This window comes from Bombina bombina, chromosome 6 (genome assembly GCF_027579735.1).
Source record: "Bombina bombina isolate aBomBom1 chromosome 6, aBomBom1.pri, whole genome shotgun sequence".
In the NCBI taxonomy this organism is placed as follows: domain Eukaryota; kingdom Metazoa; phylum Chordata; class Amphibia; order Anura; family Bombinatoridae; genus Bombina; species Bombina bombina.
In genome coordinates, this window is record NC_069504.1 from 521,442,991 (window position 1) to 521,469,228 (window position 26,238).

Below are 26,238 nucleotides of genomic sequence, written 5' to 3' on the forward strand. Positions count from 1 at the left end.
GGATCGTGATATATCTGTATCGGCTCCTTGCCCTATTTTAGGCTGAGCGCATGTCACTGTGGTGCAGAGGTAGGTTGCGGCAATGTCCAGGGGTGATAGGGCACGGGAATCCCCTAAATTTGTCCCGGTAGGTGTGCAGCTTGTACCTTGTTGTGACAGGTTTGTGCGGAGCTCACATTAATGTGCGGACATATCAGTGAACGGCCAGCTCCATCCCATAATGTATTATTTTATTGATATTATTATCATCAAGGGTCAAACTTTCAAGCCCTGATCTACTAGCCACTTGTGAGTAACATTTTGGGCTGGCTAGTAGCTTAGGTAGGGCTTGACATTTTGACCCCTGATAATAATAATAATGAATTAAGTAACAACATATTGTGCTGTTACAAATACATTTTGGAGCTTTCTTGATACTATATGAATAAAATATTATTATTTTAATTAACAAAATATCTGAGCATTTCTTTGTAATAGAGGTTTTGTAAAGGGTTTATCTATGCTCCTGATAATGTTAGGGTTTATCAAGTATCAAATGTATTTGTTATACAAAAAAAGGACTACAAAAAAAATATATATATTGGCACTGTGATTAGGTGAATGTAGGAAATAATGAAGTTTTAGGATAATTCCTTGAAAACTCAGTGCTGCCCCTTAAATATGACTATGCAAAAAAACAGGGAAAAGAAAGAAGGCACAAGTAGGGGGCTAATTAGAACTCTTTCCTAACATACAGCTAGATTACGAGTTTTGCGTTATGAGTCAAATAGCATTGTTATGGCCCATAACGCTTCATTTTCCCTAATGCTGCTATTATAAGTATTGTCGGTATAGGTGTACCGCACACCTTTTAGCCAGTCACGTAATGTCACGTAAAAGTCCAATGGCACTCCCATAGCGCCGGTATTATGAGTTTGCCTGGCAGGCCAAAAAGTGAGCGGTACACTCTATAAATAAGATCCGTACCGCCATCTAAAGTCAGCAGTTATGAGTTTTACATTACAAAGCTGTTACATAAACTCATAACTAAAGTGTTACAAAGTACACTAAACACCCATAAACTACCTATTAACACCTAAACTGAGGCCCTCCTGCATCGCAAACACTATAATAAAGTTATTAACCCCTAATCTGCTGCTCCGGACATCGCCGCCACTATTAAAATTTATTAACCCCTATTCAGCCGCTCCCCGACATCGTCGCCACAATAATAAACCTATTAACCCCTAAACCACTGCCCTTCCGCATTGCAAACACTATTTAAATATAATTAACCCCTAATCTGCTGTCCGCCCACACCGCCACTATAATAAACCTATTAATTCCTAAACCACAAGCCCCCCACAACGAAATATACTTAAATAAACTATTAACCCCTAAACTATCAATCAGCCAATTGGATTAGAGCTGCTAAAATCCCATTGGCTTTTCCAATCAGCCAATAGGATTAGAGCTGCTAAAATCCTACTGGCTGTTCCAATCAGCCAATAGGATTGAGCTTTAAGGGGCAGCAATGCAAGGGACGCCATCTTGGATGACGTCACTTGCATTGAAGTTCCAGTTTACGGCGGAGAACATATGAAGAGGATGCTCTGCGCCGGATGTCTTCAGGATGGACCCGTTTCGCGCTGGATGGATGAAGATAGATGATGCCGTCTGGATGAACACTTCTTTCCTCCTGGATGAGGACTTCGCCGGCTTGATGGATCCTTCAAGCGGGACTTCAATAACTGTAAGTGGATAGTCGGGGGTTAGTGTTAAGTTTTTGAAAGGGTTTTTTGGGTGGGTTTTATTTTTAGTTTAGGGTCTGGGCATGTAAAAGAGCTAAATGCCATTTTAAGGGCAATGCCCATATAAATGCCCCTTTCAAGGCAATGGGGAGCTTAGGTTTTTTTAGATAGTTATTTTATTTGAGGGGTTGATTGTGGGTTTTACTGTTGGGGGGTGTTTTTATTTTTTTTACAGGTAAAAGAGCTGTTATCTTTGGGGCAATGCCCCACAAAAGGCCCCTTTAAGGGCCATTGGTAGGTTATTGTAGGCTAGTGGTTTTTTTTTTATTTTGGGTGGGCTTTTTTATTTTGATAGGGCTATTAGATTAGGTGTAATTATTTTTTATTTTTGATAATTTGTTTCTTATTTTTTGTAATTTAGTGTTTGTTTTTTTATGTAATTTAGTTATTTTTATTTTGAGAAATTTTAGTGTTTATTTATGTAATGTTAGGTTTTAGTGTAAGGCAGGTTAGGTTTTATTTCACAGGCAAGTTTGTATTTATTTTAACTAGGTAGTTAATAAATAGTTAATAACTATTTACTAACTAGTCTACCTAGTTAAAATAAATACAAACTTACCTGTGAAATAAAAATAAAAACTAAGCTAGCTACAATATAACTATTAGGCAAAAAAGGACTTTTTTATTAAATGATATTTAATAAATAACAAATTAAAGGGACACTGAACCCAAATTTTTTCTTTTGTAATTCAGAAAGAGCATGCAATTTTAAGCAACTTTCTAATTTACTACTACGTTCTCTTGTTATCATTATTTGAAAAAGAAGGCATCTAAGTTTTTTTTTGGTTTAAGTACTCTGGACAGCACTTTTTTATTGGTGGATGAATTTATCCACCAATCAGCAAGGACAACTCAGGTTGTTCACCAAAAATGGGCCGGCATCTAAACTTACATTCTTGCATTTCAAATAATGATACCAATAGTATGAAGAAAATTTGATAATAGGAGTAAATTAGAAAGTTGCTTAAAATTTCATGCTCAATCTGAATCACGAAAGAATTTTTTTGGGTACAGTGTCCCTTTAAAGGAGTATGTATCTGTACTCCAATAAACATTTGCATGACCACAAAAAGGCTTTTTGAGGCCTAAAAAATAATCTCTGTAGACATGTGCCCAGTAAATACCCGAAACTAACACCTTAGCTCAGATGTAAATTGCAATTGGGTCTGAGTATACCCTATCACCAGTCAGTGTGTGTGACCCTGTGATAGCTGTGTGTGTGACTCTGTGACAGTAGTATAGCTCTGTGTGTGACCCTGTGACATCTATACTGCTGTCACAGGGTCACACACACACATACAGAGCTATACTGCTGTCACACACACAGAGCTATACAGCTGTCACAGTGTCACACACAGAGCTATACTGATCTCACAGGGTCACAAACACAAAGCTATACAGCTGTCACAATGCGGGTAAGTGGCCATACATATAGGCTAACATAATGAATGTAAATGGCCTGGTTACCATCATGCAGGTAAGTTGTTATATGTGGCCTATTATCCATTATAATACAGGTACATTGCCATACATGGCCAATTTTCTACCATAGTGTAGTTAAAAGCTATATATGACAAATTGCCTAAGGCAGGTAAGTAGTCATCCCTGACATTAGGTATCATAATAAATGTGAGTGGCCATCATAATGAAGGTAGTTGGCCATACATAAGCACCTTTGTGTAAGAGGGGCAGCTAGGGTCTCTGTGTGTGTGTGTGTAGGGCAGGTAGGGTAAGCAGGGGGCTGTGTGTGTGAGAGGGGCGAATAGGATTAGCTGAGGCCTGTGTGTGAGAGAGGGGCAGATATGGTGAGCAGGGGGCTGTTTGTGTAAGAGGGGCAGCTAGGGTTAGCTGGGGGCTGTGTGTGTAGGTGTGTGAGAGTCAGGCAGATAGGGTGAGCTGGGGTCTGTGTATGTGTGTAGGGCAGGTAGGGTGAACAGGGGGCTGTGTGTGTGAGAGGGGCAGATAGGATTAGCTGAGGCCTGTGTGTGAGAGAGGGGCAGATATGGTGAGCAGGGGGCTGTTTGTGTAAGAGGGGCAGCTAGGGTAAGCTGGGATCTGTGTGTGTGTAGGGCAGGTAGGGTGAGCAGGTGGCTGTGTGTGTGAGAGGGGCAGATAGGATTAGCTGAGGCCTGTGTGTGAGAGAGGGGCAGATATGGTGAACAGGGGGCTGTTTGTGTAAGAGGGGCAGCTAGGGTTAGCTGGGGGCTGTGTGTGTAGGCGTGTTAGTGTCAGGCAGATAGGGTGAGCTGGAGTCTGTGTGTGTGTGTGTAGGGCAGGTAGGGTGAGCAGGGGGCTGTGTGCGTGAGAGGGGCGGATAGGATTAGCTGAGGCCTGTGTGTGAGAGGGACAGATATGGTGAGCAGGGGGCTGTTTGTGTAAGAGGGGCAGCTAGGGTGAGCTGAGGGCTGTGTGTGTAGGTGTGTGAGAGTTAGGCAGATAGGGTGAGCTGGGGGCTGTGCGTGTGTGTAGGGCAGGTAGGGTGAGCAGGGGGCTGTGTGTGTGAGAGGGGCGGATAGGATTAGCTGAGGCCTGTGTGTGAGAGAGGGACAGATATGGTGAGCAGGGGGCTGTTTGTGTAAGAGGGGCAGCTAGGGTTAGCTGAGGGCTGTGTGTGTAGGTGTCTGAGAGTTAGGCAGATAGGGTGAGCTGGGGGCTGTGTGTGTGTGTGTAGGGCAGGTAGGGTGAGCAGGGGGCTGTGTGTGTGAGAGGGAGAGTTGGGTATATATACAGCCACCAATCAGCAGCTAGCAACCAGGTGCTTTGCTGCTCCTGAGCTTACCTAAACAATTCAACAAAGGATAAAAACAGAAGGAAGCAAATTAAATAATAGTAGTAAATTGGAAAGTCGTTTAAAATTCTAAGGTTTGTCTGAATCATGAATGTCTAATTGTGACTTTACTGGTAAAATAAGAGAGTGGCTTTGAAGAAAGCTTCAGGCAGAGGAGAAAATGCAATACCCAGCAGTTCAATGTTCCTTTAAAACAAATTAACACATTGTTTGCTGCATTTGTTTTTTAATAGCTAAACTCCACCGACCATTTGCCTTATTTAGAGAAGTCATTCTGGGCTTGAGTCTGCAGACAACAAGGTTATCCAGAATCATAATGTTAATATAGACTTCATTGTTTTGCAGCTGGTATCTACTGAAGCTAATTAGGGTGAATATGTAGCACAGTTAGCCTTGAAACGTTTGCAGTGTGCATTTCCAGCTGTGAGAAATACAAATTCAGAGCTAAATTACATGTAGAGGGAGCAAAATATATTGCAGGTTTTTTTTTCTATGCTCAATTAAACATTTTATATAAATGTGTTATTAAAATCTCAATGTATTGACTGTCATTTCAAGAAGGTGTTCAGCCTGGTCAGTCAGGCAAAAATGTGATATAACAAATCCTCTAATGAGCCTTTCATTTTAGCTTTCTCACTTTCAGCTGTGATAGTGAACTTTAAACGCAAAGTGCCATGTTGTTTAACAAACACAGAATTATAAACAAGTTTTACATTTTTTTTACAATATTTAAATGCCAAAAACATTTTGGAAATTGCTAATTCAATTGTGTTCTGTGCAGAAACAAAACTTCTTTGCGTGAGCCTTTGTATGTGAAAAAAGCACATTGATACCCTTATGTAAACATTTATTGCTTGTGTTTTGTAAACATTAGTTTACATGAGTTTACAAAATACAACCTATCAATGTTTGTAGAAATCTTTCTGCAGCGCTGCTGTGACGCTGTCGCCTGAGTAAAGTCTATGGGGAGAACTCAGCTTTAAAAGGTTATTAGTGCCTGGGGACACAACCACTGCAATATTGATTTCAGACCCCAACTGAAGCCTTGTATCAATTTTGTATAGTGAAATAATGTTGTATACAACAACATGACATTGCACACACACACACATATATATATATATATATATATACATATAAATCAATGTAAATATTTGCATAGGAAATTAGCACATCTAGGCAAGAATCCCCGCTTGCTTTTCCCCAGAAATACCTCATATACAATGTTACCAATGCACAACAGAATTCTGGGTAAGTTATGCAAATTAGATATGCAAATTCTGAGTTTTTTTTTTTTAATCCTGTTAAAAGGATAGCTTTTTTAAAACAGTATTTTTGAAGCAAAAAAATGAGAATTTGCATAACTTACCCAGAATTCTCTTGTGCGTTAGTAACATTGTATATGAGGTATTTCTGGGGAAAAGCAAGCGGGGATTCTTGCCTAGATGTGCTAATTTCCTATGCAAATATTTACATTGATTTAATTTTGAGACATGGAGGATTTTAATTTCAGTTTTTTTATCTCCCCCCATAATTTTAATGAATTTTGGTATATACATATATATATATATATATATATATATATATATATATAAATAAATAAATAAATATAAATCCCCTCTATATTTAACTTAACATGTAATCACTGCTTTTATCTCTAAACTCAAATACTGAATTTATTTTTAAAGGTGTATATAAAGATCCCCTACCACCCCCTGCCCTAGTGCTGTTATTTACACCCCTACCACCACCTGCCCTGGTACTGTCATATTCACACCTAACCTAGTGCTGTAATATACACCCCCTGCCCTAGTGCTGTCATCTACGCCCCTACCACCACCTGCCCTGGTACTGTCACATTCACACCTAACCTAGTGCTGTAATATACACACCCTGTCCTAGTGCTTTCAAGTACAGACCTACCCTAGTGCTGTCATCTACACCCCTACCTACCAACCCCCTGCCCTATTGCTGTCATCTACACCCCTACCAACCCCTGCCCTACTGCTGTCATCTACACCCCTACCAACCCCATGCCATAGAGCTGTCATCTACACCCCTACCTACCAACCCCCTGCCCTATTGCTGTCATCTACACCCCTACCAACCCCTGCCCTACTGCTGTCATCTACACCCCTACCAACCCCATGCCATAGAGCTGTCATCTACACCCCTACCTACCAACCCCCTGCCCTATTGCTGTCATCTACACCCCTACCAACCCCTGCCCTACTGCTGTCATCTACACCCCTACCAACCCCATGCCATAGAGCTGTCATCTACACCCCTACCTACCAACCCCCTGCCCTATTGCTGTCATCTACAACCCTACCACCCCCTGCCCTAGTGCTGTTATCTACACCCCTATCACCCCCTGCCCTAGTGCTGTCATCTACACCCCTACCACCCTCTGCCCTAATGCTGTCATATACACCCCTTACCAAACCCTGTGCTAAACTGTTGCAAGTGACCGTATTAAATAAAGTGTATTTTCTCCATATGTAAATACTGTATAAAAAGTCAACTAATTTACTTTTAATATTTAATATGTGAACCATTTCAAACGTATATTAAGACAGTAACCATGGCAACAGACATCTGGACTTGTAGTGGCACCTTGTTAGTTGAAGGATAAAGGAAGAGTTGCATATTTATAAACATAGCTCATGCTTTTTACAAGTGTTATTTTTGGATGGTAAGTTATTTTGCCACCAGCACGTTTCATTCTCTGCTTACCCCAGTCACCTCACACCGCGCACCTCGCTGTCACATCCGTTCGTTGCCGAGACCTAATGACAGGCACAAAAGCAGTGGCACATAGAAAATAATTTATTTGTGTACGTAAATTAATACCCATAGTGCACACGCAGAGATAGATAATTTTAATATGTGTCAGACTGACACCTACAACAGACCCTACATCTGTTTCCAGGGAGAGCTCAGGGCTGGGTTACAGTATCGCTCTTCTGATAGAACAGGATCCTGGCGCTATAAAGCTACACTATTGATCTGTGGTACTGGTACTGTAAGCACTTAGCAGAACCCGGTGTTCTATCAGATGAGCGAACTTTAGAGCGCACGGTCGTTCATTGTAAAAGAATCTGCGTGTTGGTGACGTAGAAGGAGCGCATGAGTAATATTGATTTGGTAGCAGACAGCTGACTGAACGTCACTTCCGTTCGCTAGTCTGACGTTGAATTCGCTGGTCTGATAGGGGCTGGAAACAACCAGAGTCACAGGATTGTGAGTGACGCTACGGGGCCGGGCTGGTGATCTATTCTCTCTGACTGCTGGGTACTGAATATCGGTGGCTCTACTGGTGTTCCATGTTACTCAGTTCTTTTAAACAAATTCCTCGAGGTCTTCTCACTTCTACTGTGCGTACTATACAGTCGACCTCAGTTATGCCGAAAAAAGAAGCTAAGCCGGTTAGTGGTCCTCTGCACAGCACAGCTCAGTTCAGCAGTCGCCACGATTTTATAAAGCGCAGAGCTGGAAACTGAGTCTGTGGTGTTTAACCCTTTAGTTGCCAGAGTGGGGTTAAAGACCCTTTTGGCAGGTAAGGGAATAAAGAAGGGTACCTAAATTAGCATTGAGCGCATCACTGGTCACTTGTATTGTACCTAAGTTCAAGACACATGTAAACAAAATAAAAATGTGCAAAATACTTAAAGGGACACAACCCATTTTTTTTCTTTCGTGATTCAGAGAGAGCAACCAATTTTAAGCAACTTTCTAATTTACTCCTATTATCAATTTTTCTTCCTATCTTTATTTGAAAAAGAAGGCACCTAAGCTTTTTTCTTGGTTCAGCACTTTTTTATTGGTGGATGAATTTATCCACCAATCGGCAAGGACAACCCAGGTTGTTCACCAAAAATGGGCCGGCATCTAAACTTACATTCTTGCATTTCAAATAAAGATTCCAAGAGAATAAAGAAAATGTTATAATAGGAGTAAATTAGAAATTTGCTTAAAATTTCATACTCTATCTGAATCGCCAAAGAAAAAATTTGGGTTCAGTGTCCCTTTAATCTATTGATTTTTAATTGCATTATTTAATATGCTTTGCCACAATAATATTTTCTCATAAATATTACTACAGGGACAAAATGGTAACATTTTTGCAGGGATAGAATAGTTAAGACCCCAATCCAAATGTTGTGGGCAAGAGCAAAATGCCCCATTTTTTAAGGTGGTGGGACATAAAGGTGTCATACAAATTAAACAATAAAATGCACTAGACTAGAGCACAATACTATTTTACTAACTTATGCCTTTAACTACAGACATCCTGGATCCAGTGGTATTGTTACAGGTTGGGAAGTTTGTTTGCTTTCCTACCCACAGCGCCTCTTTCAGTGCAATTGTCCTGGTTTTAAAGGACTTCCCAGCTTTGTCCAATACATACCCCTAATCCATACAGATACACCCTGACTACACCCATTACACACTCACAGCCCTGCCCCTCATGTTGCAGCCTTGTCCCTCAGTGTGGTGTAATGGCTAAGATATGGCCTTTGTAAGAAGACATCCACCCCACAAGCAGTGAGTAAATGCCTCTTGCTCTTTCCACTTCCTCAATGTATGTGTAGTCATCACAAACACCATATTGATGTCACTACATATTGTCATTTACTTGCACCTCCAGTCTTTGGCAAGTACCTTTGCAATTTCACCCTAGGGAAAAGGCAAGTGAGGTGTTAAGGATGCCCCATATGTCTACACCAGGCAAGTTACAGTGGAAGAGCCATCTGATATGCCATTACACTGAGGGGGTTTATAGTGATATTACGGTTGGTCCTGTGTTGCTGCTATTACATTCATGTGCTAATGTTGATTTTTTTTTTGGCACAGATATTGCACTTTACTTTTTTAGTTTCTGCTTTTATTTGAGTGCTTTTTATATTGCTAAACGGCAATATAACTTATATAAACTGATTTGCTTTCCACAATGTTTGACTTACCAAGTATTTTATGCTGATTAAAATGTATTTAATATATTAAAAATAGTATTTATGTGCATTATTGAATATCAAGCACTCAAATTGTATTTAATAAACAAAATTTTAATTTTTGCAGGGAAAAAGTTGTAAGAAAGAATTATCCCAGCCATCTAATCCCACTGGCCCAGTGACGGTAGACAAAACTGGATCAATTACTATTGCTATTCATGCCAAGCCTGGTTCCAAGCAAAATGCAATAACAGGTATAATACTACATAAATAAAAAATAAGTATATATTACATAAAAAGAAACCAAAATGTATCAGTGTTCTCCCCAGGACTTTTTTTAGCGGGTGCATCACACGGCTGATCTTACTGACCACCCAGCTAAAATGTTAGCCAATATTAAAGTGAAGGTAAACTTTGGTGAATGAAAGTCTGTTTTTTTTAAAATACTATTAAAAACAGGGGCTCTTTCATTCATCAAAGTTTATAAAGCAGCCGTTTTGTTAAAAAAAATTACCTTTTTTTTCTTTTCACTGCTACAGCAGCTTCCCCTAAATAGAGATCCTCTATTCACACGTCAGCAATGACTAATCCGGCTTCCTCCAATCACAGCATGGCCTCAGGCAATGACTACCCTGGGGGGAAAGCTGTGATTGGAGGAAGCAGGATTAGTCATTGCTGACGTGTGAATAGAGAATCTCTAGGTGGGGGAAGCTGCTGTAGCAGTGAAAAGAAAAAAAGCTTATTTTTTTAACAAAACGGCTGCTTTGTAAACTTTGATGAATGAAAGTGCTCCTGTTTTTAATAGTATTTTTAAAAAACGGGCTTTCATTCACCAAAGTTTACCTTCACTTTAAGCAAAAATGAGATAATATTAACAATTTTCAATTTTGATTGCACAAATAATCATTAAATACATTTATGTTAAATTATGCAATTAGTTTGTGCTTTGGATAGCAGAAAATTATATAATATTAGAAAATATTACACTTCCCCTACACGGCTTCTTCAAAATGCTACACGGCTGGTAAAAGTTTCTGTGGAGAACACTGATTATGTACAGTATCTATATCAGCATATGTTTTTAATAAATATTGCTGTATATTTTTGTTTGTGCATATTATTGCCAGGCATGTTTATTGATACAACTTGTACATGTGTGCATTGTAAATATAGCCTTGGACAGGGATTTACTTATGAAATCTTGTTAGATAAATAATTCCTCCTGTAGTGAACATGGGACTCTGGTAGTTGCACTAAGTAAGATACTCTAAGGCAATTTTAAAAAGAGTGTTGATGTAAAACAGTGGTTTGAGTGTGGCAGAGACTGGCTGAGATTAAAACATATCCTGTAGTCTGGAAACAGTCAGAGTAATAAGGACTGTTTTCATAGTGTTATACAAGTTGGATATGTGAGTAAATGCCAAGGACTAGAGTTCTGCTTGTTAAAGGGACAGTCAACACCCAATGGAACTTAACTCCATACCTAAGATCAGGAAAAGAAGATGCAGCTGCACCGCATCGCATCGCATGTTGATTAGCTCTAACGGTATTGGAGTAATCACCCAAAATACAAACGTTTATTCCATGTAGATATGGCCGCTAAACTCCTCCCCCTCCTCCTTCGTCCCCTTCTCTAATCTTTTCCATGCTCGTTCATGTTCGAAAGGGTGACGTTGCTGTTTTGATAATGCGCATGTGCATTATCTTCTGCCCGCTCGCAAATGCAAGCCAAAATCTTAAGTGCTGCTGTGATTACCTTAGTGGCTAGATTGCGTCGTTCCTAATCGATTGCGCATGCGCGATTCTCCGTGAACCGTGCTAATAATCCAACCAAGGATTTGATTATGATTGGAGGATTCAATTAAAAAGAAAGTAAATACGTAACAGTGGGGGGAGTTTGGCGGCCATATCTACATGGAATAAACATATGTATTTTGGGTGATTACTCCAATATCATTAAAGCTCATCAACATGTGATGGGGTGCAGCTGCAACTTCTATTCCTGATCTAAGGTATAGCGTTAAGTTGCATCGGGTGTTGACTGTCCCTTTAAATCTAACATTTTGTATGGTATACAATCAATAGCGAAGGATGGGTAATTTTGCCCTAGGAATAAGGCACTGATCTGATATTATAGGGGGATGGTTAAAAAGTTTATCCATAGCACCTTAAAGAGGCCAAAACTTATTAGTATGCCTTTTATTTTTTTTTATTTTTTTTAAATATATTTTTATTGAAGTCATGAACAGATACAATATATAAGGTATGCCCTCAAACATATACAGAAGAGTGTAGACCAGGGGTGTCCAAACTTTGCTCTCCAGAGGTTTTGGAACTACATTTCCGATGATGCTCAGCCAGCATTTTATCTAGCTGAGCATCATGGGAAATGTAGTTCCAAAACCTCTGGAGAGCAAAGTTTGGACACCCCTGGTGTAGACATAGTATAATTAGCAGTGTAACATATTCAGGTATCATAAGCGTAACTATGAGTTGTGGGCTGTTCCATAGGAAGACTTCAGTTTTATCATAGAGCATCATAAAAATAATATATACTTGAAAGGTCCTCCCCTGGCACTATGAGAAGAAGATTCAAATATCCATACGGGAACGGTTGGGGCTAGGGAGGGGGTAGCTCTATATTTTAATGGGAGGGAGGGTTACAGTGGGCGAGAGCCGCTCAATAGTAAAAAAAGGAGGGGTGGGAGGGCGGAGCCAGTTAGTATGTCGGATAGGTAGATAACTCAAGAACCCAGAGCATTTGAATATACTGCGAAATAGAATTGTCCTCTACTTACACCGTGCGCTAAGCTAGGATAGGTACAAGTGTAAGAGTAACTTCCCAACAAGGATAGAAAGAGGGGGGGTTTATGAAATATGTGAAAATCCTAGATGAATATAGAGAGGTATCTCTGCCTATGTATACTGTTAGCCCCTACTGATAAGTCTCAGACCAAAATCAAAAGTTATGCCGAGCCATGCCTTCCCAGTTAACACGGCCCGGCAGTATCTATAGTAACAGAGAGGTGGAATTATATATTCTAGGGTGGGACGTGGGATGGATGAGACAGCTACTGAACATTTAGAGTTTGTCTGGAAGGAGAGGGGGAATCTTAGTGAAACTGGATGGGGGGTAGACTATAAATGGGTTAGTTTAATTCAGAAGGGTTACTACTAACATGAGCTGTAAGCTACTGCATAGCTTACTGCTAAGAGTACCAAGCAGTTTGTTATATCTCCCAGAGAAATCCTATGAATACTCTTATATCAACTTGACCTCGGTTACTGCAGAGAGACTACTTTGTGTGCTATTTCGCTCGTCTGTCAGTTATGTGTTAGAGACTGAGAGCTAAGTAGAATATGTAAAAACCATTAAATCTTCTTGAACAGTTATAACTATTACCCCCTTTCAGCAAACGTTAGTTAATAAACAGAACTATACCTAAAAGTGCTTGTGTAACCTAGTAAGGAAGTTATCAGGCATACATTCAATGAACCAGCAGAGAACACATTGTAACAACAGATGTCCCACTTTGTAGATAGGCTAAGGGTGCGAGTGGAGATTGATAGATAAAAATCCTAGAGATTAACACTTCAATGTTAGCATAGTTATGTGAGAGTTATTCTATTGGAGGTTCTGTTGCTGAACAATAACATAAAATAGCAGTTAGTAAAAACTTTGCCTATAACTGAGGCAGAACATAGTGCGATCTGCGATATTATCGCAGGAAGTGGAGCCTGCCTGCAGAAAGAACGGCCAGGTCTGTTAAACAGAGAATTTTTTCTTCAACAGAATTTTTTTTTTTTTCTGGCCAGTGCAGTGCTTTCAAATGGACAACCGGCACATTTTTAGTGCAGACAGTACTTTTAAATGATTGGCTAATGGCTGCTCTGCTCCTGAAATTGATACTTTTTATGCAATATCATTATTGATACTTTTACCCGCCAGAACAGCTTCTGCGACTGTGAGGTAAGTCAGTTCTCGGCACAGGGCATGTGTTTTTTTTTACTTTAGCCCTGCTGCGGGCAAGCAGAAGGATTAAAAGCTTTTTAAAAATGTTTTATTATTATTGTATTATTTCAATAGAGCCGAGCGGTGGTGCAGCGGTAGTGTGGGAAGAGGGCTGAGTGAGAACAGGAAAAGAGCGCACAACAAATGTTTACATTTGCGCACATCTCCTACTGCAGCGCATCACATAATTCTGGGAGACGGCAGACCGGCAATGTGTGCTCTATGCCTCAACAGCGTCTCACCTACAGCACGTCTTAGCTATGATCTACATTCACAGACCGGCCCCTGCATTAATATTTCAATAGAGCCGAGCGGTGGTGCGGTGGTAATGTGAGAAGAGGGCTTAGTGAGAGCAGGAAAAGAGCGTATCACCTTAGCTATGAACTACATTTACAGACCGGCCCCTGCATTAGTGTACAGCATGGTGACCTGCAAGATCCCATATACCGGAGAAATGCTGTGCAAGTGGGTGATGAGGTTACACATGCTGTACACTAATGCAGGGGCAGGTCTGTGAATGTAAATCATAGTAGACGTGCTGTAGGTGAGACGCTGTTGAGGCATACAGCATACATTGCCGGTCTGCGGTCTCCAAGAATGATGTGATGCACTGCAGTAGGAGATGTGTGCAAATGTAAACATTTGTTGTGCGCTCTTTTCCTGCTCTCACTAAGCCCTCTTCTCACACTACCACCGCTCGGCTCTATTGAAATATTAATGCAGGGGCAGGTCTGTAAATGTAGATCATAGCTAAGGTGATACGCTCTTTTCCTGCTCTCACTAAGCCCTCTTCTCACATTACCACCGCACCACCGCTTGGCTCTATTGAAATATTAATGCAGGGGCCGGTCTGTGAATGTAGATCATAGCTAAGACGTGCTGTAGGTGATACGCTGTTGAGGCATAGAGCACACATTGCCGGTCTGCGGTCTCCCAGAATTATGTGATGCGCTGCAGTAGGAGATGTGCGCAAATGTAAACATTTGTTGTGCGCTCTTTTCCTGTTCTCACTCAGCCCTCTCCTCACACTACCGCCGCACCACTGCTCGGCTCTATTGAAATATTAATGCAGGGGCAGGTCTGTGTAATGAGCCCACTGAATGTAAATCCTAGTCCTCGGTGTATACTGGCCCTTTAAGCAGATTTTTTTGTTTGTACTATGGCACTTACTGGGTGGAAATTGCTAAATTAATTTACTCCTCCTGAGCCCTTCCATGTCCCTAGCCAAAGCCGCCCTGGGGCCACAATTCAATTCTACAGTAATTTGTATCTTATAATCCAGTATTTCTCCAGTCCAGTGTTACCAAAACTCCTCTCCTTTACAAATGTTTTATTCCTGTCCTCACACCCTCAGTGTTAATATAATCTATACATTTGTGTGTCTATGTATACTATCTTGCTTTTAAAAAAAAAAAAAAAAAGTTTTCATTTATTTTTTAAAGTTTGTTCACTGGCTGTGTGAGTGTAAAGAATACATTCCAGTACATTTCAGGTTCTTTTGGCATTACTGCAATAAGCTTGTTTTTTTGTTTTTTTTTTAAATGCTTCACTGAAAAAAAAAAAAAAAATGATGCCAATATGTTCTAAAAACTCGCCCTAAGACACTGTTAGTGTTAGGTTGGCTGTATTTTGGTTATTGTGGTGGGTCAGTTTGTTGTCAGAAGGGGCTAAATAGTTTGCACACTCCTCTTTTACAACCAAGGGGTTATGCTAGCAAATTTAGATCAGCGACACATCTGTTATTTATTATCACCTTCCTTCACTAAATATTGGAATCAGATTTTAAACAATGAATGAACAGCCAAAGCCTTTTTATTTGCAAATTGTAAATAATAGCAATAATAATACTAATATAATTAGTACTAGTAGACTAGTATTTTATTACTATTAGCCTAAGTTTCTCTGATGAAAGAAAGTCTACTTTTGTTTGCCTACTATAGCAGTGCTTCCTCAAGAACAGTAAAAATTAAACCAGGGCTGTGAGTGATATACATTTTAAATGTTAACAGAACAAAAATTCTATTAACATTTAAAATGTATATCACCACCCTGTTTTTATTTTTATTTTTCTGGGGGAAAAAAGGAATGGTAACTATATTGTGGTTCTTTAAGCATATATGCACAAAAGGTGGGATAGGGGACTTTATATTTGATTGTCAGCTGAGCAGAGCTGGTAATGATAGAATGGGGTCAGTCCACACATATACACACACACCCACATTACATGTGAAAGTTTACCAAGTTTTAAATAAATGTTTGTTTATGAATGATTTAAAACCGAATTTTATTTCAAAATGACCTGCAGAAAATTTTTCACTACAAAAAATCTCATCGCAGAAAGTGAAAAAAAGTTCTGCTTCTGGGTAACTGAGCTGAAGATACACGGTGGAAAGCATTTTCAACGACTATATGTGGCTCAAGCATTCAGCTGGTTGTAATGAGTGGTGACAGTGGTATGTTAGAGATACCAGGAATCAGTATTTCAAGACCCATGCTGTCTCCCAACACTGCTGAGGAATATATGAAATGAAGAGCAACAAGATATCAGGGAACACTGAGGAGCTGTGCTCTGTGAGGAGACTTATATTGTGTAACTGAGCAATCTGCTGTCTGTGAAGAATGTACTGTGTACATTTAGTAATGAAGCTATTGTCTATTTGTTAGAGTCAACTAACATGCTCCTTTTTGTCTATAGAGAAGTTGTATATGATCAGTTAGTGTCTCACTATTGTAGGATTTAATATACTACCAGGTTAATATACTAGGAGGCTGTACATTATCTGGGGCACATATATGAAATAGATATTTCCATGGAATTAGTTCATATCAATTACTATGTGGGCAGAGGGGATGAAAAAGACCTTTTAAGGGATAGTGGAGTAGGGGTGTCTATATAACCTATAATGTGAAGCTTAACAATTAGGTGTTAATTTAAATAAAACTGAATAGAATGGAAAATAACAGATCAAAGAAAATTGACATAATGTAGTATAAACATTTCACTAAAACCAAGTGCTTAGGAATATCTGATATCCAAACCGTTCTAACTGTTAATAACTTACTCATATTGAGAGGCATAACAGATGCTCTAGGTTAAACGTTCTAAGGATAATAGACTGCTGAAGTAATAAGAAACTTTTTGAAACATGTGTAAAATTTTGTTAGGATAGATGAATATACTTTAGAGTAGTCCTGCCCATGATATTACAGCCTAAATGTCAAAGCAACAATGAGTCTTTATATCCAGCAAGTAATAATGATCACTAAAGACACAAGAGACCATCATTATGGGTCAGTACTGTCATGCTAAGAGGCTCGTAGCACATGCAAGTATGAGGCTACAGGAGTTCAGCATTTAACAAAATTAAGGGGGTGTCAGAAGCTGTTTGTAAGGAGATGTGAGAAAAGTCTATGGCAAACTTCAGGTCTAAGCTTCACTTAACTGCATGCCCCTCTGGGTGGAAGATGAACGGAACTGTCCCAAAGTGAGCGTTCTCGGCATGAGCCAAGTCAGGTAAACAGAGTCTAACCTATACCAGATCTGTGTAGGAGGCACGCCGCCATCATCAGTACCGGGAGTGGGAGTTCAGTAGAGCCAGCGTGTAGGGTATGCAGAAGTATTCCGCCTTTTGGATTAGCGTCTTCTTTACCTTTGGGGGTGATATATGCGGGGAGGTTCAGCGAGGTGTCTACATATAGAGTGGAGTTTGCTCCTTCTTTAAGGGAGCATAGGGCAGCAACCTCGCAATCCGGGTGAGGAGCTGATTTTTGGCAGGTAGGGAGCAGTATACTCAGGTCTTGTGTCGCTATCGCCAGGGCCTCCACTAAATGGATGGTGTTCTCAGGACTTGCGACAGTCCTAGCGGTTTCTTGAGGGGAGTTGCCTTCTGAATCATGCTGTACCTCTTGTATGGCAATAGTGTGGGTAGTATAGTCCCCGTAGATGTCAGATGATGCAGGGGAATCCCCATTCGGATCGCACAGCTCCGCTTGTAGAGTAGTTACAAACACATAGAAATGCTGCTTAAGGTCTCGGTAGTGCCGATCTAGCGAGAGCAACATATTACGCTCCCACAGAACTGCAGCGTCCATCATATCAGGTCTGTGTCCAATAAGCCTCTCTAGTTCGGTAGTTGGTTTTGTCAGCTCAAGGGAACTGTGCGGGGATAATATCTGGTATAGGGTCAAAGCAGTTAGCGGGATACCAGTGTGCTCTAGAAAATCCTGCATGTGAGATCCACATGCTTTGTAAAATGGCCGCTCCGTCTATGGGTTATGTATGAGCTGCGAGTGAGAGAAAAACGTTCTGTTTTGTTAGCTCAGGGCCATTCTTTCTCACTGATCTCCCTCATACAGGTCTGTAGATCCTCAGGTATAAATCTGCAGAGTTTTGAAGCGTACTGAGCGGTCTGGATATGAATAAAGTAAAATATTTGAGCAGAGGTCTCCTAATATGTGACCGCTCGGCTTGCTCCGCCCCCCCCCGTATGCCTTTTATTTTTAATGGATAGTGCAGGGAGTGTTGGCGCTCTTTTATCGCTCATATTACAAGTGATAAGTTTAATGTTACTTTGAAGCATAATACCACTGTATAATATACTGTTTTATGAGACATGATATAAATTATTTTTTATTAGCACAGAACTATATGAAAAAACTTCACTACTTGTGCGCTTAGTGCACCATTGGCTCAGCTTAGCACTAAAGAAGACTATTAGGTGGGGATTTAGCCTATCTGTGCTATACAACATGCAAATTAGATTATCAAAGTAAATTGGAAAGTTGGTTAAAATAAACCATGCCCTATCTGAAACATGAAATAAAAATGTAGGGTTTCATTTACATTTTAATATATATTTCTAAATGTATTTTGCAACCATAAATGCTTATGTATACATTTATCCATTACTGTATAGCTGTCCTTTCCAGGGTCCTTTGATAATTCCCTTTTCTTAAACATATCTGTTATAATACAGCAACAAAAAGGACATTGTACCCTTTAAATGTATGTCTATAGAAACACCCAGTCATCAGAAATAGAGCTTATATAAACCGCTGAGTGTCTGGCTATGCCTAACCATTTTTTTTTCTCAAAATTAGCGATAGTTACATTGTAACACTGATATCTGTCAGAAATCCCTGAATAACCCTTCACATGTATATATATTTTTTAGAAGACAACCCAAAGTATTGATCTAGGCCCATTTTGGTATATTTCATGCCACTATTTCACCTCCAAATGCGATCAAATAAAAAAAAAAAATTGTTCACTTTTTCACAAACTAGATTTCTCACTGAAATTAATTACAAACAGCTTGTGCAATTATGGCAAAAATGGTTGTAAATGCTTCTATGGGATCCCCTTTGTTCAGAAATAGCAGACATATATGGCTTTGACATTACTTTTTGGTAATTATAAGGCCGGTAAATGCCGCTGCGCACCACACTTGTATTATGTCCAGCAGTGAAGGGGTTAATTAGGTAGCTTATAGGGTAAATTTTAGCTTTAGTGTAGAAATCAGCCTCCCACCTGACCCATCCCCCTCCCTGACCCCTCTCAAACAGCTCTCTTCCCTCCCACACCCCACAATTGTCACCACCATCTTAAGTACTGGCTGAAAGTCTGTCTACTAAAATAAAAGGCTTTTTTTTTTATTATAAATTCTTCATTGTAGGACCCCCCCCCCTCACACACACACACAGCTCTCTAACCCTCTCCCCTCTACCTATTTGCTGCAATCTTGGGTACCGAGTTTGCTAAAAAAAAAAAATGGTGGTATTATTATTATTTTTTTGTATTTTTTTTTTTCTGTAGTGTAGCTGCCCTGTTTTCGCAACTCATAACTTAGTAACATCACATCCTACCCTTGAACACAGTAACTCATTTTCCTCTGAGCTGTAGTCACTTACTACTCCTGGTGTATGCTCTAGATGCCATTATCTTAAAATGATTGTAATGTTTGCCTATTTATTATACAGTATATAAAAGCATTTATAAAAACATGGGCACTTTAATTCATATTTTTTTTTAAAGACGCTTCATTTGTAATATATTTACCATTTAGTGATAGTAAACATTGTGCCCTTCCTCCGCCTACACCCAATACTTTAGCTGATCAATGACTAATTCGGCTTCATCGAATCGTTGTGTGCCCCCCTTTGGCTTCCAGCTTGAGGAGCACACATCTATCTCCTTTTTTGTTTTTGCTTTTATTATAATACTGAGTTTTAGAGTTATAATATACTAATTGTTTGGCACATGAAATGTAATTATGTCCATCTATGCTTATTTATTTATACCTTGTAATCTGATACAGGTGAAACTCGAAAAATTAGAATATCGTGCAAAAGTTCATTTATTTCACTAATGCAATTTAAAAGGTGAAACTAATATATGAGATAGACTCATTACATGCAAAGCAAGATAGTTCAAGCCGTGATTTGTCATAATTGTGATGATTATGGTTTACAGTTCATGAAAACCCCAAATCCACAATCTCAGAAAATTAGAATATTGTGAAAAGATGCAATATTCTAGGCTCAAAGTGTCCCACTCTAATCAGCTAATTAAGCCATAACACCTGCAAATGGTTCCTGAGCCTTTAAATGGTCTCTCAGTCTGGTTCAGTAGGAATCACAATCATGGGAAAGACTGCTGACCTGACAGTTGTGCAGAAAACCATCATTGACACCCTCCATAAGGAGGGAAAGTCTCAAAAGGTAATTGCAAAAGAAGGTGGATGTTCCCAAAGTGCTGTATCAAAGCACATTAATAGAAAGTTATGTGAAAGGAAAAGTGTGGAAGAAAAAGGTGCACAAGCAGCAGGGATGACCGCAGCCTGGAGAGGATTGTCAGGAAAAGGCCATTCAAAAGTGTTGGGGACTTTCACAAGGAGTAGACTGAGGCTGGAGTCAGTGCATCAAGAGCCACCACACACAGACAGATCCTGGACATGGGCTTCATATGTCATATTCCTCTTGTCAAGCCACTCCTGAACAAACAACGTCAGAAGCGTCTTACCTGGGCTAAAGAAAAAAACTTTTGCATCTCATTTGGAAACCAAAGACCCAGAGTATGGAGGAAGAATGGAGAGGCACACACTGCAAGATGCTTGAAGTCCAGTGTGAAGTTGCCACAGTCTGTGTTGATTTGGGGAGCCATGTCATCTGCTGGTGTTGGCCCACTGTGCTTCATTAAGTCCAGGGTCAACGCAGCCGTCTACCAGGAGATTTTGGAGCACTTCATGCTTCCTTCCGCAGACGAGCTCTATGGGGATGCTGACTTCATTTTCCAGCAGGACTTGGCACCTGCCCACACTGCCAAAAGCAACAAAACCTGGCTCAATGACCGTGGGATTACTGTGCTTGATTGGCCAGCAAACTCGCCTGACCTGAACCCCATAGAGAATCTATGGGGCATTGCCAAGAGAAAGATGAGAGACATGAGACCGAACAATGCAGAAGAGTTGAAGGCCGCTATTGAAGCATCCTGGTCTTCCATAACACTTCAGCAGTGCCACAGGCTGATAGCTTCCATGCCACGCCGCATTGAGGCAGTAATTGCTGCAAAAGGGGCCCAAACCAAGTACTGAGTACATACAGTATGCTTGCTTATACTTTTCAGAGGTCCGATATTGTTCTATGTACAATCCTTGTTTTATTGATTGCATGTAATATTCTAATTTTCTGAGATTGTGGATTTGGGGTTTTCATGAGCTGTAAGCCATAATCATCACGATTATGACAAATCACGGCTTGAACTATCTTGCTTTGCATGTAATGAGTCTATCTCATATATTAGTTTCACCTTTTAAGTTGCATTAGTGAAATAAATGAACTTTTGCACAATATTCTAATTTTTCGAGTTTCACCTGTATATTAGATCTTTTTTCCTTTCTGTTTGCCATGCTATTTAAACCTCATTAAATAAATTAGAAAATTTAAAAACCTGTAACTTGAGATGGATTAACCCAAGATTTAGTTTCACTTTATTTTTTCATTTATGTTTTGTTTGTTTTTTTTCCTGGTAATTAAAACATTTAATTTTTTTTCTGGGTGTGCACCTGCAGTTTTATTCCAGTAAGAGTTTGGTTCTACACAGCTAAATATACATAATGAAAGAAAACAAGGTGCAATTAGAATAGTCTTCTATAATTGCTGATAACCTATATACAGACGGTATGTTTATTCTTTAGATGTATCGTCAGAGGCTGTCGGTGTAGCAATCGCTGCCCCTCCAACAGAAGGAGAAGCAAATGCAGAGTTATGCCGGTACCTGTCAAAGGTTTTAGAAGTGAAAAAAAGTGAGGTTATGCTGGATAAGGTAGGCCATTTACGTTTTTTATTTTATGATTTGATTGTTATAAGGGTCATTTAAAGATCTAATTTATATTTAAATGGACAGAAAAGTCAAAATTGAACGTAAATCTGTTGGGTAGATCATAAAGTTTGAAACTACTTTCCAATTTACTTCAATTATCAATTTTGCTTCGTTTTCTTTGTATCCTCTCTTAGAATTATCCTAGGTCAGTACAGGAGCGTTCACGTGTCTTTAGCCGCCTGGCAGCAGTGTTCTAGCAATTTTATACATAGTTGCAAACTGCTGATAAGACATGTGCACACTCCTGAGCTCCTTACAGCCTAGCTGCCTAGCTAGATGTATTATTCAACAAAGGATGCCAAGAGAACAAAGCAAATTTGATATTAGAAGTGAGTTGGAAAGTTGTTTAAAATTGCATGTTATAACTGAATCATGAAAGTTTAATTCTGGCTTTACTGTCCTTATAATTTACATGATCAAATAGCAGTTATAAGCAACCTAGCTAGGCTAGGCCAATACAATTACAGGCACATTACTTTTATTTATATATATATATATATATATATATATATATATATATATATATATATATATATATATATATATATATATATATAGATCGATCAGACTAAAATTAAAACGGTAATTTTCCAAATTTAGATAAATAAATTTAAAAAAGTGTAATGCCTCAAAGTATCCGTATCTGACTTATTTTTTTAGCCCTTTTATATTTAAAGGGACATTAAAATGGGTTCAAAACATTTATATCAAATATTGTAATCATTAGTCAAAAAATGACAATGAACAAGCATACTCACATTTCCCAAAGTGTACAGTTCTGTTGACATGACCACATGTGCAGTTACCAAAAAGTTTCAGCCGTTTACAATACCCTAAATAACCCCCCCCCCCATGATACTACTTATTTTTTCACGGGGTGAGGGGTTATCAGAAAAGCTTGATGCCAATTAAGTGCAGGACGGAGAGTGTTTGCTGCTGCTCATCATTGTCTTGTTGATTGTCTACTATCCCAATGTTTTTTTAAAAGGTTTCTTTCATTCTAGAATCGAAAAAATGAATAGCTGGGCTTACATTAAAGGAACCGTCTACACCAAAATTGTTATTGTTTAAAAAGATAGATAACGCCTTTACTACACATTCCCCAGCTTTGCACAATCAACATTGTTATATTAATAAACTTTATAACATTTAAACCTCTAAATTTCTGCCTGTTTCTAAGCTATAGACAGCCTCTTATCACATGCTTTTTTATTAGCTTTTCACAAGAGACTCCTAATTCACATGTGCCACATAGATAACATTGTACTCACTCCTGTGGAGCTAAAAGGCATATTTTTTTGTCACTTTCTGCAATGAGATTTTTTTTTAGTGAAAAATTTTTCTACAGATCATTTTGAAAAAATTATATTAGGCATTTACACCGAAGCACCATCTCAATTGCAATGTGTTGATTAACAAGAGGATAAAGCAATTTTAGAGTTTTATAATATATTGCAGCAGCTGAATATCTCATTGCAAATTAGCTGCAGGAAAAAAAAAACAATTTTTAAAATGCCTCTTGAATATATGTGTTTTATTTGCTGTTTGTCTAACATCATATAATCATAAGGTAAAAATGTAGTAATTAAAAAAGGTGCTTTGCTCACAAGAATGTCTTTAAAGAGTCACAGCTTTGCAGATGAGGAAAGGCTAGGGGGCAGGGTTGAAAAAAGCCACAAGAACAAGTCTTACTCAATATTTGACTGTTCTCTTTAACAGCGCTTCACTATGGTTGCACTGTGTTAATGACAATTTAAAGAGTGCAGCCAAAGTATAGCACTGTTTGAAGAGAACAGCTTGATGCAGAGCAGAGCTACAAAGCAAAACAGCTACCAGTTCCTGCATGTGTCCCATTCTTCTGCATACATGCTGCATTTTCTGCAATGACATCTCAGATCACAGCATGTTCTGCCTTGGGGCTGTGCAGTTGTGCATGACACTGCACGAATCGGCTAAAATACAAGTCAATAGATAAAACATAAATAGCCATGTGATAAGGGGGCTGTCAAAATGTAACATATAAATAATTGGAAATGTGTAGGGAAATATATTATACATACTATTTCTAAAGTAAAGGTTATATTTTGTTTTATTGCTTTTATGTTTTTGTCTCTTCACCTTTCTAACCTTGTTAACAAGTGCAATACCATTTCTTACAAAATGTATATGTATGATACAGCGTGCTATAAATGATTTAGTGATGTTAGCTTACATCAATTTTCTTGTGAACACTATTTAGGGATGTACAGCAGTCCCAATGAATTCAAAGTAGCTTATGGGTAGGGTGACCATATTGCCGCTTTAAAAAGGGACAGATATGAAAAATACATATGTCAGGGTTCTTATACAAAACATTTCTTTAAACAGCCCTGACATGTGTATTTTTCATGTGTCCCTTTTAAAGCGGCAATATGGTCACCCTACTTATTGATCAAAAATAACTGGTTTACCAGGCTCTGCTTCAAGGAATTTGATTCTCAGCCGCCCTGGTCATTTTTGCCTATACCTAGTAATTGCATCTGACACTGCTTTGTATCCTTTGGGAAGTTTTGATATGTGCTTTGCAAGATGTTGTGTCCTCTAACACCTAGTTTCTCAACCTGTGGTACGTGTACCCCTGGGGGGTACTTGGAGCATTGGCATGGGATACTCCAGGGATTGGCCTTCATTATTGTTTTTCCTGATGTAGTTATCGTACACTTGACATATAAAAAAAAAACGTTGAAATCGGTAAAGTGCATCATACTGAAGTGTGCCACAATAAAACAAGACAGATGAACGGTGTATGAAATAGTTATAATAAAATAGGTAAAATAAAAAGATGGTACCATAAATATTCCCTCTTCATGCAAAAGAGTTTATTTTCCTCTTGATGTAATTAGCACATTGATTGCATATAATTATTAATGTTTATGTTTTTGTGTTTATTAATCTATATTGTAATACTGCTAAATATTACATTTAGGAAAACATAAACCTAAAAACTGATTTCTATATATTTACACATAAGCATTCTATAATAAAGTTACTGGGTATTTACTGTCCCTTGACTCTTTATGGTTTTGACCTTATTTAGCCAATGTGAGAGTACACAGTGTTGCATAGAAATGTAACACACTGATATAAGACTGTCTTCTTTATGTTTATTTACAGGGTGGGAAATCTCGAGAAAAAGTAGTAAAGATTTCTGCAGCAATATCTCCTGAATTGGTTTTAATGAAACTAAAGGAAGAGGCATCAGAAAGCTGAAGAACATTTAGCTGGAAGAGGACATAATTATGTTGAACAAAATGCAACCAAAAGAGCAACTCAGCTGATTTGTTTTGCTAGGAACAGAGAGGCTGAATCTGACAACAATATATAGAGAACCTGAGAGAACACTGAATATTATGCATGTTTCTTGTTGTGTATATGGAGTGAGAGCAAGTACATTATAACATCAGTGCTAAATATGTAAATTCATCAATAAAAGTAAATAATGATTTATTTCTTTTTTAACAAAACCCGACCGATAATAAAGTAATATTGAGCGTACTGAATCTGTGTCTAGAATACTCTCTTGGAGATGGTTTAGTTAAACTCAGAAGACAAGCCAGGCCTTGATTGCTGTCAATAGGTATAATGATGCCATCAGTGCCGCCCTACTTAAGCATTGCCCTCGGGAGTGCTGTGGTGTAGGGCAGATGTGTGCTGCATCTAAGTGGCACAAAGATAGACCTTGCTTTGTTTTCTGGTGTGTATAGTGAACCGATCCTATGGATTCAATAAGGGGACTGCAGCATTTAACCTAGTGGTTGTTTTTTTATGAACTGTAACAGTTTAAATTGCATCCTTGACACTTTTTGCTTACCTGCACTAGTTTTGTTCTTTTGGTATCCCTTGCTGAAAATCATACCTAGGTTGGCTCAGAAGCAGCAGTGAACTATTGAGAGCTAGTTGATGATTGGTGGCTGCACATAAATGTCCAGCCAGCTCTAGGGTTGTCAGGTGCCCAGTATCTAACTGGGACAGTCCAGTATTTCAGAAAGCTGTCCAGTAAAATCTTCACAAAAATACTGGACACTAAAGGGACAGTCTACTTCAAAAATGTTATTGTTTAAAAAGATAATCCCTTTATTACCCATTCCCCAGTTTTGCAAAGCCAACATGTTTATATTAGTATACTTTTTACCTCAGTGATTACCTTGTATCTAAGCATCTTCTGACAGCCCCCTTGTCACATGTCTATTTATTATCTATTGACTTGCATTTTAACCAATTAGTGCAGTCAGCCACCACTCCACGGGCGTGAGCACAATGTTATCTATGTCACA

General features: G+C 39.0%; 1 protein-coding gene across 1 annotated transcript; it reads left to right on the top strand.

The window, feature by feature from the left end:
* The first annotated feature begins 7,835 nt into the window (after window positions 1–7,835).
* On the top strand, window positions 7,836–25,459 carry C6H15orf40 (chromosome 6 C15orf40 homolog). The gene is made up of 4 exons (XM_053717424.1): window positions 7,836–8,006; window positions 9,661–9,787; window positions 21,741–21,868; window positions 25,079–25,459. Exons 1-4 carry the CDS (start codon window positions 7,905–7,907, stop codon window positions 25,172–25,174), a joined length of 453 nt encoding a protein of 150 aa, XP_053573399.1. The 5' UTR covers window positions 7,836–7,904; the 3' UTR covers window positions 25,175–25,459.
* Window positions 25,460–26,238: the final 779 nt, after the last annotated feature.

Bases quoted from the DNA above. Each gene is read 5' to 3' on its own strand.
- C6H15orf40 (XM_053717424.1), top strand. From the start codon at position 7,905: ATGTTACTCAGTTCTTTTAAACAAATTCCTCGAGGTCTTCTCACTTCT. The intron at 8,007-9,660 runs GTTAGTGGTCCT...TAATTTTTGCAG, and splicing joins CGAAAAAAGAAGCTAAGCCG to GGAAAAAGTTGTAAGAAAGA. The intron at 21,869-25,078 runs GTAGGCCATTTA...GTTTATTTACAG, and splicing joins GTGAGGTTATGCTGGATAAG to GGTGGGAAATCTCGAGAAAA.